This window comes from Mugil cephalus, chromosome 1, assembly GCF_022458985.1.
Source record: "Mugil cephalus isolate CIBA_MC_2020 chromosome 1, CIBA_Mcephalus_1.1, whole genome shotgun sequence".
Lineage (NCBI taxonomy): Eukaryota > Metazoa > Chordata > Actinopteri > Mugiliformes > Mugilidae > Mugil > Mugil cephalus.
In genome coordinates this window covers 43,532,053-43,545,567 of record NC_061770.1, presented here as the reverse complement: position 1 = coordinate 43,545,567, position 13,515 = coordinate 43,532,053, and the positions used below count along the sequence as shown (strand labels likewise).

The following is a 13,515-nucleotide window of genomic DNA, read 5'->3' as shown; positions in this document are numbered from 1 at the left end:
CACTGCGAATAAGACATCACCGTCCCTTAACAAATCTAATTTGACTTGAGTTTGCCCTAAAGCTGCAGGAGACATTATTAGCCTAATGCATGTGGAAAACAGAAGCATTTCCAAGATAAATCACCAAAGCCAAGACTTCTCTTCTTTGTGTATTCCTTTCAGATGCTGGAAGCAAATTAATTTATTACTTTAACAAGATGAAATATGATTTTTTTTTCCCAAAAAAGAATCTGAATCGTTTAACTCTTAACCAAAACAGAAGCACAGACCTGGATGCTAGGGCCGGGCGTGTCGATCTAAATATCGATAGTATCGATACGAAGGCTAGTATCGGTATTAAATCGATAATGGCGTGATGAAATCGAGATCCTTTTTTATTTGTTTGTTTGTTTGTTCACATTTTCTTGTTTATACGTCCAACAAATTGATTCTCATAGAGTTCATGAGAGCGCAGCTTCTCTCCAAGTCTGTGTAAAGGAGAAAAAAATATTTTTTATAAAAATTTAATTGTTCTGTACTGAAGTTAGTTAAGAAATTAACATTTAGTCGCCTAAATATTGTTCTGTGTTGCATCATAATGATAATCAACTAACCACAGGGAAAATTAGGAAGTTATTCAATGATCATGACGTTTAGGTATCGGCCAATGTATCGGCCCTGTATTTACTTGGTATCGGATCGATACCAAAATTCCCAGTATTGCCCGCCCCTTATGGATGCAAAAAAACCTACCAATCAAAACCTACCAATCAACTAAGTAACATAATATTGTGCATATGTCTCCAACAGCCACAATGAATCCACACAAACAAGATGTTTGGGTTCCAACTTTTAGTAGATGGAAGTTTATGAGGAAAGTAAAGGGTCAGAAATATCTCCTCAAACGTTTGGTTTCACAAACACTTTAAATTATGTTAAATTAGGTTCCTCCAGCAGGTAAAATTTTAAGTGTGACACAGACTTCAAAAAAGCCTGAAATTACAGCCGCTTTGTCTCTTTGAAACGGCTAAAAAAAAATTCTGATTTCTCATGCCTGAAATTACAGCGACACTGTGGCTTGCAGAGATGTAACTGGGGCTGTTGTGTGTCAGTCGTCTGCTTGAAATTTCAAGTGCAACTCTCGCTGTCCTACGTTTGCTATAACAGTTCAATTTGGCACGTGTTGTGTCATCTGTAACCGCTGACAGGCAGGTGATTGGATGAACAGATTGACTGGACGGACAGACACGCATTGAGGAAGCCCTCGGGGCAAGAAAAAATAATACAGAGAATATTCCATCCATCCATCTGCTTGTCAGCTTTGACAGACGGCTCAACCGAAAGCTACAGCAGCAACAGGCCAGTGTTACACTCCCACATTAGAACAATCATAACAGCGAGTGTCAGCAGTCTAATTTGCACTTACAGTATGCAACACAATGCCCCTAATTTTGGAAGTGAAAAGCAACAATGGACTCTAATTTTCGAGAGTTAGAAATCAACTCTGCGTCAGACAGTTTCCTTGCCAGAGACACACTGTTCCCAAATAAGAAGTGTGGCATGATCACACACCGCTGTGCACAGCAGGTGGGAAATGTGAAGCATCAGTAATGAGCCACTGAACCCTACACTTTGCCACAACACTGCAGCAGATATGGGATATGGATTACATATAGAACAGTACATGTTTACTACTTACAGAATGTGGGGAAAGCTGAGTCACTATTAGCTGATTTGCTTCAAGTGAAATATTTGATTTTAAGTTATGTCGTTACTGTTGAGGTTGTCATATTTTATTTTGAAAGTTATTTCACGTGTCATGTTCTACTTCCTGTCTCTGCCTCTGTGATTGTCTGATTATTTCCACCTGTTCCCTCCTCCTTAGCCATTTGTTTCCCCAGTTTTCAGTTCATCTCCATTTTATGTTTTTTCCCATACCATGTTTTTTTTTATCGTTTCTTTTCTGCTTGAGATTTTTTGTCAAATTTTTCCTTGTTTCTGTTTTTGGCTGACCTTTTGAACATCTGCCTCCATGGACCTGGCAGCCACTGTTTGTTATAGTTCCAGTAAGTTTATTTAAAGCCTGAATGCATCGCCGGCGAATACGATGTATTTGAATTACCGTAACTCACAATGACTATTGGCACTATTGACAATATTCAAAGTGCGGCTGATCACTGGGAAGTTGTGCTTTTGTCTGGAAGACCTTCATGACATCTCAAGGGTATAACTAACTTAATTTTAACCAACAAATTCCTCCAAATAACTCTCTCTTCCTGGGTCTCCCCGTTCTTGTGTCACATCTCAACCTGGAGCCGACAGCAACGGTGCGTCATTATTACTGTAATGGCAGCTTTTTTTTTCTCTTCTTCTTCTTTCCCCAGAAAGCGCAACTTCCCAGTATTCAGCCACACATTGTATTTTGGTTATACATCGCTTTCAGTGTCTGGTTTACTGACAGAGTCAATGGCTTTATGAACATGGACACTAGTTTTCCACTTAAAATTAAAGTAAGTCCCCATTGAAAAAGGTGCATTCCTATTGGACATCTTTAAAACACTGAACAGCTGGCAGAACAACTTTGCGAATCTACTCTGATTCACTGTGTCCAGATTTGAGTCTGGGTGAAAGAGGAGCCTTCAGTGGGGATACACAGCGAAACACAACTCTAATTTGATGCGTACTGGTTTGAAGCTCTAGTAAAACAATTTTGAAATTGTTTGACAAACTTTTAGGTCTCAAATAGAGGACGTGTCCATGAAAAAGAAGACGTCTGGTCACCCTGTCTGATTTGTTTTGGGACATGTAAATTGATCTATGTTATCAGGTCATTTTATTAAGTTGGAATTACATTAATTTTTTGGTTTCAGATTAGTTTAAATTAGTTAAATGTTCCAGCTCTCAACAATGATCAAATTGATGCGTGAAACAACGATATTCAGTTAATATAGTAGATTACTATGGAAGGGGCAGATTACTTGAATGTGCAAATAATACATTTTCAGAATCTCCTACTACTTACTGTGCAACTTAATTATGATGAGATTTACCATACCATTTAAGCATTTTCTACCATCTACCGTTTACTGTGAGTATTTAATTGCTGACCTGGAAGACCGGTGGCAGCGTTTTTAACCGAATGTGACGCAACGTGCCAAAGCATCTGTCGACAAACGCATTTTTGTCGCATGCGGTTAAACCAAATGCGCAAAGTTAAAAGCTCTAATTTCACAACGCGCCGCTTTGATTTGCTGCCAGCTGTCCGAACCAAAAGCGGCGCGGGAGCATTTTCCACGTGGCGCTCACAGATTATGGCTCCGGCCATTGACTGAAATTCAAAGCGCTGACTGATCCGTGAAAAACAAAACCCAAGCCGCAAGCCAGTTTAGCGGCTGCCACTTTAAAACAATCATACTACATTTTGAGATACTTGTGGGGCACTACAGAGTCCACTGCTGCTTTCTGGTAATGGCTTATTGATCAGTGGTGGTTATCTGACTGATGAACGGCGCGGTGCACTGTTGTGTAAACTCCATAACCATAATCCCTGCCCTCTCAGAGCTTGACATATTTCCTCAGGTGAGAAATATTGAGTGACCCGTCGAGATTTTTTTTTTTTTTTGTCCTGCAAATATCTCTGGCGCCGGTAGATAAGAGGGCCACAACACCGCTCTGTCTGTAAAACAAGACAGTAAAAATGTCTGCAGGTGGTATTGCAAGCGGGGAGTGAAATATCGCCTTTGTCCAACGCTCGGCTCGGGCTTCTGCTGTGGCCTTAAGGGGTTTTTTCGATTGCTAAGCGTGCAATTGTTACATTTAAATCAACGTTTAGATCCAACTGGGACATCAAAAAAGGCAAAGAGTGGGCAATTCCGAGTTGATTCTCAATCTGGCGTGTCAAATTGGACCCACTGTCGAGCCGCTTCCTCCGTGGATGTCCCTCAAAAATCGAATTTACATGGAACCCCAGCTTCCAGCGCTTGAAATTGCTTTCTGCACCGTGCCTAATCGTTGAAAAGGGGATGATCCAACCGAGTGTCTGTGATTCGTGTGGGAGAAGGAAATTTGGATCAACTTTGAGCTGGAGCTGTGTTGGTTAATCTACTAAACATCAAAGCAGAGAGAAGGGAGGGAGAAAGTGCGACGGGGAGGGGGGGGGGGGATTTATCGTGTGGGCTTGATTGGAAATCCAGCAGGGAGACTCTGGTCCCCCCTGTAATCGTCTGTAATCTCCTGTAGGTTGCAAGAGGCCTGAGAGGAGCCGAGAGGCAGCCTATTACCCATCTACTGCCGATGGGAGGCCCTGATAGTGCACTGTTGGAGGGCGACAGGAAATGAGGAAGTGGAGGAGGAGGAGGAGGAAAGGAGTGACGCACAGAAAGAGGGGAGCAAACTCATATCCAGGTACAAATATAATGTAACAAAGTATTGTTGAGGCTGAGGAAAGTTGCCCTTTGTTGTTGATTAATTGATCATAACTTCCTCAGCGATCAATATCCGCATGCGAGCTGCGGAGAGGTATCCCTCCCCAGAAGCTTTTCACACGTGTTTCATTCGATGGCGCTTATTCATAGTTCGTGATTGTATCGATCACCGAGGCGTCTTGAAGTTGGTGAGAAAATTAAAGGGAGCAACTTACCCTCCTGGACTGGATCTCGTTCACATACAGAGGCAGCAGAAACTCGCTGATTCCCTCCAGGCGTATCCCGTCCTGGTTCAGCTGGAGGTTTCCCATCCCAACCTGAAACACAATCATGATCACGAGCCAGTTTTGTGAACGGGACGCGCCAATTTTCCTGATTTGGCTGAAGGGGACTCCCAAATGTATGGGGTAGAAAAATGAAATCCCTGCTGCGGCTGAACTGAATTAGAGACAGCGGGAGCTGCTGCGCGGCAGACAAGCCGGCGGACAGGCAGCGGGGCTGAGTGACAGGGAAGAAGTAGGACATGACACCGAGGTGACAATGCCACAGACACTCAGCGGTGTTCGGGGTGACAGGCGGGATGCAGTGGGTGGAAAACCGACGAGGACCAGGCTAATGTGGCAGCTGTGGATGTGAATGTTGAGGAGATTCTTGGAAATGACGGGGGAATTAATCAGATTTGCATGAGCTGGCTTAGGACTGATGTGAACATTATCATATTGATTATTGTTACTGGCAGTGATGATGGTACGAGTTGTAGTAGCATTTTTAACAGGCAGATAAAACAGCATGAGAGGGAGGGAAAAAAAGCAGCATGATGGCGACGGCGCTATAAAGGCAGGGAGAAGACTTCCCATGTTGGGTACATTAGTACAGCCTCATGCAATACAATAGGAGAAAGAGGTTAAGGCTAACGGGGAAAGTAGATGGCGGCATTGTACTGGAATGTCAAATGTGTTGCTGTGTTAGCATTTAAAGGCATTTATATACAATTCTCATAGAAAAATGTCGAAAATCGGCACACTAAGATATAGATAATGATACCGTCGACATGGGTGGAGGAAACATCCACACATTTTAACCGAAAAAAATACACAATGTAGGCAACAGTGATTTTAGTACGACGTGGCCGATGTGACTGTCACAGGGCAGAACTGCTCACATACCTTTGGGTAAGTGGCGAAACAATGTTTGAATATGTTACGTACGAACTCTTATAGGCTGCAATCGTCCACGCAGCCACATCCAGGCAGTATTTTTCAACATGTATTACTGGTTTGGGGAAAGGAATAAAAACCTCTCCAGGGCTGTGTTCTAGAAACTGTGAGTGGTTATTACACTCGTATTTAACAATACTGTATCCAGTTAATCACTGGTCTAACTGGAAGTATGTTAGCGAGGGCGACCATTGGTAGGTTCCCTTTGGTCGGTGGCTCAGCAACCAATAAAAGGACAACGAGGGGCAGTTTCACAACTCAAGCAAATGTAGACCTTCGTTTTTTAATCACTTGGCAAGTCTTAGCAGGAAATGCGATTGACTGCATTGAGAGTCTGGCGATTGTATAATGTTGGCTCCCCCCCCATTGCTCATGGGACGCTTGATGGAACCAGGCCATCATTAATTTGTTTCACTTGTGCTTTTCCTGCTAAGAGAAGTCAAACACTCTACTTACAGATGACGTTAAATGGGCGCACTTTCTAGAAGAGGTACGAATTTAGACGAGACCTCATGCAGCTGTTGTGTGTTCCTATAATCCAACGGAGAGCAGGGATGGGACAGAACAGAGTATAAAAAAAATCAGGAGTGGGGGATTTGGCACTTTTGTTTGTCAGGAGACGGACTTTAAAGTGCTGTGTTGATATAGTGGGTGTGAAGAGCTCACTACAGGCTGCAACCAGCCAGAGTGGGTTGTAGCAGTTGTAACGTGATGAAGTCCTAGGATAAGATAGTGAAAGAATAAAACGTTATGTTCCCCAGGTGGCAGATTTTAGTTTGTCAGCGAACAAAACAACACCCGAGCTTACCCTGTTTTCATAAGAAGCAAGAAGGGGTTTAGGGGTTGTTTTGTGAGAGCCTTGTCATGTGTAACTTCACAGCGCTGCAGAGTGTTACGTTATGAGCCAGTGCTCAGGATGAGGTGTCAAAGATCGAGCAGATACGGATCGGCTTTAATGCTTCATCTAGACAAAAATGAACAAAATGAAAAATGACCCACATGCTTTGCAGACCAAAGTCAAAAAGGGCCGACCTAACTTTTTGCTTGGGAAAGTATGTGTTCCAAGTACATTAGTACGAATTTCTAACAACTTAGCCAACAATATCTTCTAAGCTATGCACATTGAGATGGATTTGCACATATAAAGGTAATTTTAGAGGTTAATATGAACCAAACAGGACTTCATCTCTTAAAACCTTTAAACTTAATCTGGGTATCTTCCAGGCGAGGATGGATATTGATGGGATGCTATTAGATAAACTATGGGAGGACACAAGTCAGCCTTTTTGGAATTTAACTTATACTAAGAAATGTTCACTCACTGGACACCTTGCCAGATTTTTATTGAGCTAACTGTTCATCTGCTTGACTGCAACTCAAATATCTGACCAGTCAGTCACATGGCAGAAACTCATGCCTTTAGACATACAGACGACCAGATGGAGTTCAAAATGGGCAATAGGCCTCGCAGGCTAGTCTGGAGTACTTTGGAAACTGCTGACCTATTGGGTTTTCGTGTACGATAATGCACTTTACAGAGAGTGATCTGGGGGAAAAAGAGAAAATATCCAGTGTTCAGTAGACGGAAACGCCTTGGGGATGCCATAGGTCAGGGTTAGGGCTCACCAAAATTGAACAATAGAAGATTGGAAAAATGTTGCCTGGTCTGCTGCGACATTTAGGCGGCAGAGTAAGAATTTTTTGGTGGTGTGTGTGGGGATGTCTTGGCACACTTTGGGCCAAAGCCTACCTGAGTATTGTTTCTGAACCGTCCCTTCATGACCACTGTGTACCTACCTACCACAGGATAACGTGGTCATGTCACAAAGCTTTTGGATGCGGTGGAACAGCAGAATTGACATCATGCATGTGTTGCTCACAAATCTGTAGCGAATGCACAATGCTGTTTTGTCGATATGCAGCAGGTTCTCTAAGAAACGTTACAGAACCTTGTTGAATCTGTGCCATGTAGAATTGAAGCAGCTCTAAAAAGCTGGTACCAGCAAGGTGGATGCTGATACAGGGGCCAGTGAGTGCAAGTGAACTTGGCTTAACTTTCTGTCCTATGTTAGCCTACTGTATTCACAGAAATAATTGTCGCTTTAAGAGAAACATCTTACAATCGATGCTTGGTGAGGTGTGCGTCATCAGATTTTTTTTTGTGCCTGTCTTTAAAGAAATGGTGAGATGGTGACTTTTGTTGGGACAGGAAAGTGTGTGATAGCTGGCAATCTTTTTTTTTTATCCTGCAGACATTAAAAGTAATAATAAGATAAGAGCTCACAACCATTTAAAATGTTTTTTGGAGCGGCGCTAAACCAGAGAGTCATTCTCCAATGGCCCTTTCATATCAGTAAATGTTTATCATTGACGAGCTATAGCTGAAAACCTATTATTATACCAATAAAGTGGGGTGTAGCTCTTATATAGAGTGAGTCCGGAGGGATTGGGAGCCGCGAGGGGCATTTTCTGAAGCAACAGCAACAGCACTGATAAGGTCTTTTAGTCATGACACAGACTGATGGGAGGCAAAAGAGAGGAGGAGTGATAGCAGTAGTCAGGAGACTTGTCCGTCACACAGAGAGAGGGGTAGTGGGGGATGCTGCCGTCGGGAGTTTGTTTGGCAAATGGCAAATTGTGTGTATTGTCCCTGAAAATGTCGTGAAAATGAGCCCATGTGAGTCTGTGTCGGCCAGTATCCTGACGCAAAGTCTTTTCTGACTGGAGATGATTCCTGTAACGCATTTCAAAAGGCTTTATGTGAATACATAATTTTAGCTGGCCTTTGTATTAAGGTGAAAGAAAGAAACCTACCTTTCATTGACCGACATTGTAAACGTTAGTAGACAACCTTGGTGGAAGTCTGACATCAGTATTGGGAGTTGCAATCAATTCCTTTTGTTGTAGGTTGTTTTTTGTTTTCATTTTCGTCATTCTCTATATATTAGAAAATGCTTTGTACAGGGAAGACGTGTTTTTCTTTTTCTGGCATCATTTCTTTAATATTTCATACACAAATAATAAATGAACTGAAATAAATATTAGGCGGCAAAGTGGTAATACAAAGAAATAATTTTGTCTAACCCTATTAGCATTCAGTAGAGCTTCCTACGCATAATACTTGTTACCAAAAGTGGAAACATTTTCAACAGAATGGAAAAAGCTTGATTTTTACTCAACTGAAAATAAAGGGTAGCTACTCGGACATATTTTGTGAATATGTTGCAAATTAACTCATTTGTAATCTTAAATTAAAGCCACACAACCCCAGAGAACAATGCAGCCACAAGGTAGAGGAAGTTAACCCTTTTGGAATCGCTTGTTTTTCTGGATGAATTGGTCATAAAGTGCGACCAGATATTCCCTAATCACGATGTCCTTATGGCAGCAAGACACAAGCGACTGCAATCTTGTGTTTATTGAACGCACCTATTAAATATTGACCGGGCTTAATAAGCAGTCGAACCTCCTTTGGCAGCAATAACCTCAAACAAGCACTTCTTGTAGCTTAAAATTAGAGCAGCGCACCTTTTAATGAGGAATTTTTGGACGACTGTTTCAGCTCAGCCTTATTCTCAGGATGTCTAGTGTCAGTGGTTCTCTTGATGTTATTCCTCACCATCTCCATCTGGTGCAGATACAGAACGGGTTTAATATTTCTCTGACCAGGACACTTCAAAAGGTGTTTTTTTTTTGTTTGAAGTCTTTCTGTGGAAGATTTTTGTTGATGTCCAGGGTCAGCGCCCTGCTGCATCTCTAAATTATAGCGAGCTTCAGCTGGCAGACAGCCACTCTGACATCTATCCTGTAGGATGACGGGTCAATGTGGGGATTCATTTTCCCCCGGATGATGGCAACTCGCTCCGAACCCAGAGGCAAAGAAGCCCGAAATCATGAGGCCGTGATGTTCCCTCTAGCGGCATGTAGTGTCCCGTTTCCTAACAGTTCATAAAACATTTTGCCGTTATTGTTGTGGCAAAGCGTCGAACTCCTGGGCTGAAAAATGAAGCCAATGCGGAAGTGGCCGCTTGAGGTTGGCTCCAGAAGTGAGTCATGCCCAACATTTCCCACATACAGACAACTGCATGTGTGTGAATTTCATATCCTGATTTATTTAAACTTTACAGGCCTTGAAGTTTTGCTTAATTAAGGGTTTGTAGGTGCCAGATTGGCTCAGGGGCTATCTGGTGCTTCCAGATGACGTCCTCTGTGAAGGTCCTCAGTCATCCAGGCCATGGTAATCCAAAAGGCGTTTGAAGAAAGGCAACTGGACTTGTAGAACTTTTTTGAAGACGTTTCGCCACTCATCCAAGTGGCTTCTTCAGTTCTGAGAGGAAAACTCCCACAGTTACACACTATTTAAACCTACTTAAACCTCAGTTTCAGAACTGAAGAAGCTACTCGAATGGGTGGCGAAACGTCTTCAAAAAAGTTCTACAAGTCCAGTTGCCTTTCTTCAAACGCCTTTTGGATCCAGATGACGTCACGATGATGATGTTGCGGTGGGGAGAAGCAGAAGATAGGTTAGCAGCTTTAGCGATTAGCGGTTGCTATCGAAGCAGAGCAACTAAGTGGTTTTGTTTAGTCCTTTTATTCTTTGGATAATTAAAAAAAAATCATGGAGCTACTATCTCTTCCAAACATATTGTGATTAATAAATAAATTAAACTCATGTTGTTGAACCACGAGCTGATCTCACAGCCCGAGCTGAATGTAGCCGAACGTAGCCGTACATATAGTTGACGTCACCTAGAAGCGCCACATACTCCCTGAGCCAACCTGGTACCTACACCCTCGCACCAATCTTTGTCCATTTTTGAATCTGAGTCCAGCACAGTGAGGGCCTGTCAAGGTGATGACTGCAGGAGTCAGGACACTGAGCTTCAAAAACATTCTTAAGTAAACAAACTGAAATATAAGCAGTACATTATTGTAGCATGTCGACCTCCGGAATATACCTCAGATGTTGACTTTTTACAACACGGTAACACATAAAGAACACAAGTTCATGTCCGATTACCCTACGTGTAGAGTATGTTTAGGGTTAGGTTCGGATTAACGATTGAAATCCGCTCCATCGCAGTCCATTAAGTTTACTGAAATTTAATTCTTTTCACTTCAGAAATCAGCAAATGCTGTCATTTGCACAGGAGCGTAGGAACGTTTGCGCGGAACTCTAACCTTTCCAGCTGTATTATAATGGCTCTAGTTTGGAGAATGTTGGTGCTGTACTCACCACTGAGAAATTCATGACCTTTATGATCCAGACAGTGAGGGCCAGGTTAACTATCATGGTGACCAGGAGCAGCAGCAGGAAGAAATAGAGGCATCTTTTCCTCCAGCCATAAAGACCCACTGGGTACACAGCCTCACAGCCCGGGCGCTGGAGGTGCAGGGACTGGGATGCAAGGATAAACTGCTCCTGGGTAATCTGGAAAACAAATACACAGAGCGACCTTTATGTTAGCTGGCTGTCGGGGATATATTCCATCCACACACAGGCAATCACATACTGTAAGTGGATATGATCTCGCAAACTCAAATGACTCGAGGCTGCGGCACGGCTGCGTTTCCTTGCAGTCTTTTTGAGAAGTGGTACTACAACATACAGAATGAAGAGTGAAAGCATGGCTTAAATGTCAGCCGGGGCGCTGCTACCGCCTGGAACGTCCATGCTCGGTAAATACATGGAGTGAGAAGGCGGTAGTTTGAGCTGTAACGCACAATTCTGTTTTACTTTCGCGATGTATACCTGGAAAACTGGCAATTTAGAAATTGAACCAGCAGCAGAGTAATCAATCAGGTTCTGAGCCTAAAAGACAAGGTCATTTGGGTGACTTTATTTTATTAAAAGAAAAAGCAAATAAGAGTGCCCATTCATAAGATTGGGAGGGGGGGCTTTCATTTGGCTGCAGGAGAGGGGGGGGGGGGTCATCCGTCAAGATTCATCGATTACAAGTTAACAATCGGCTGAAGGAATGACGTGGCCAGAAGAGGAAAAAGCTCCTAAATAGCACACATTTCTTTAAGTCAATGAACATAAATCTACAGCTAAATCTAGATCCTAATGAGCTAATCATAGTGATTAATAGAAGGTACAGGGGCGGGGGGAGGAGGTCCTTGACATTTCTGCTTGTGTTTGTGCTCCTTACAATGAGAAGTCATCTGTTTGATTCTAATAACATGTCACGGCTTTGTTTGGGATGCTAATTACATGTTGACTTTTTGTCCTCCCTGTGCTTAAAAAAAAGAAAGAAAAAGAAAGAAAGGCGCCATGAGTGACGGCTCCTCGCGGCTGCGTTGTTTACCGCTCCCCTCAGGTTGAGGTCTTTCAAATGCTGCTGCCAATCAACCCTTTCTCAGGAAAATGTCTTACATGTAGCGTGTTGATTTTAATGGAGCTGCATCCAGTAGACACTCAGTGCGTTTACAAGCACGTGAAAAAACAGAAGTATTGCCTTAATCGGACTATAACAGGAGAAGTGCATGTAAACACGTTATTCCGATTAAAATCGGATTCTCATTGTCCGATTGAGACACCCAGATCATGCGATTGGAATCAGAGTTTTCATCGGATAATGCGTGTGCGCATGCTCCACCACCGCTGCGCTGGCGTGTGACCCCGGAACAAAGACGTCCAAGAAAGCCGATCGTAGAAGAAGAAGAAGAAGAAGAAGAGAAACGGAGCCGTCTGGGGGATATCGCGGATCTTACCTGCACCAGAAGTAGCGCGAACATTACGTACGAGATTTAAAAAAATGTACTATTATCGTTATAGTTGTTTGAAATGCCGGTCTGCCGCATGAACGACTGTTGTTTATTATATCACGGAACAGGCCAGCCGGAAATCGGGCCGTATTAATGTGGTATTATCCTGCTGAAAAGACACGTATCGCCACCTAGTGTGGAGGAGGAGAACAGTTATTCGATTTTCTTGCGCTGCATGTAAACTGGGACAAGGACTGTAGTGAGAAAGTCGAATTTTGAGCATAGCTCGATTAAGCTCTGCATGTAAACGCACTGAATGTGAACATGACTGAGACGGTTGCCCCTGGATGTGTTTTTGTTTTTTGTTTTTTGCCCCCACTCAACAATAATTGGTAGAGGACCAAACTGGAAACAAAGGGTCAATTTAGCGTTAAATGTTCTCCACTCCGGCTGAGTAAATAAGTGTCTGCCAGGCACAGAGAAGCTCCTGAGAAGCGGGAGGTCTGATCTCAGATCAGAGGTGATGTCTGTCAAGTGCGGTTGTCCAGACGAGGCCGAGCGGTTGCCCGTTTCCCTGCAGATCGTGTCCGCGGCCTGACGGCGTGAAACTCCTCATCACAAGCTGCAAGACTCGGCTGAGCTCTAAACTGTTCCGCTCAGCTGTAGTTGGAATGATTTCATACCGAGCTGGCCAACCCATCACTCTCTCGCAGGGGAGAGGAAAAAAAAAAAAAAAGAAGCACCTGCTCACACGAAAAATGGCGAGATAAAATGTCCAGCAGCGACGCCGTGTTTAAAGTCCAATTATGTGGAGAAGTTTTTAAAGATCCTCCCACTTCCACTGGTTCCATTCATCATGCCAGCGTAAACACTTTAATCGCATGACACACACGCACACACACATCCATGATTGACACACCTGTGCAGCAGTTTCCCCCCCAGAGGAAGCCTGGACGTGTGACGCATGAATAACTCAAGTCATGCCACACATGCTTTATTCACACTCAGCACGGTGATGGCAGGCATCATTAAACTGTGTGCTTTTTTTGTTTTGTTTTTTTTTATTTTCTGACAGCCTCCTTTTAATTATGCAAGAAAAGACTCAGCGAGCTGAAGAATTTTTCCAGGAATAACTAAACCAATTAACCGAGGTTAAGGTGTAGCAAGGGCAGAAACCGTCTCAGTCT

The 13,515-nt window shown here is 43.1% G+C and overlaps 1 protein-coding gene and 1 long non-coding RNA gene across 2 annotated transcripts in view; one reads left to right on the top strand and one right to left on the bottom strand.

Annotated features, from left to right (window-relative positions):
- The window catches only part of LOC125024465 (zeta-sarcoglycan-like), a 40,620-nt gene that overhangs the window by 19,204 nt on the left and 7,901 nt on the right, over positions 1–13,515 (bottom strand). The window contains exons 2-3 of the mRNA XM_047612278.1: positions 10,857–11,051; positions 4,619–4,720 (exon numbers count right to left, since the gene is read on the bottom strand). Of these exons, the coding sequence (XP_047468234.1) occupies positions 4,619–4,720; positions 10,857–11,051 (297 nt within the window). The remainder of the gene's footprint in view (positions 1–4,618; positions 4,721–10,856; positions 11,052–13,515) is intronic.
- LOC124995378 lies at positions 1,816–4,601 on the top strand. The gene is made up of 3 exons (XR_007110697.1): positions 1,816–2,045; positions 4,219–4,383; positions 4,467–4,601. It is a non-coding gene; the product is annotated as an uncharacterized LOC124995378 (long non-coding RNA).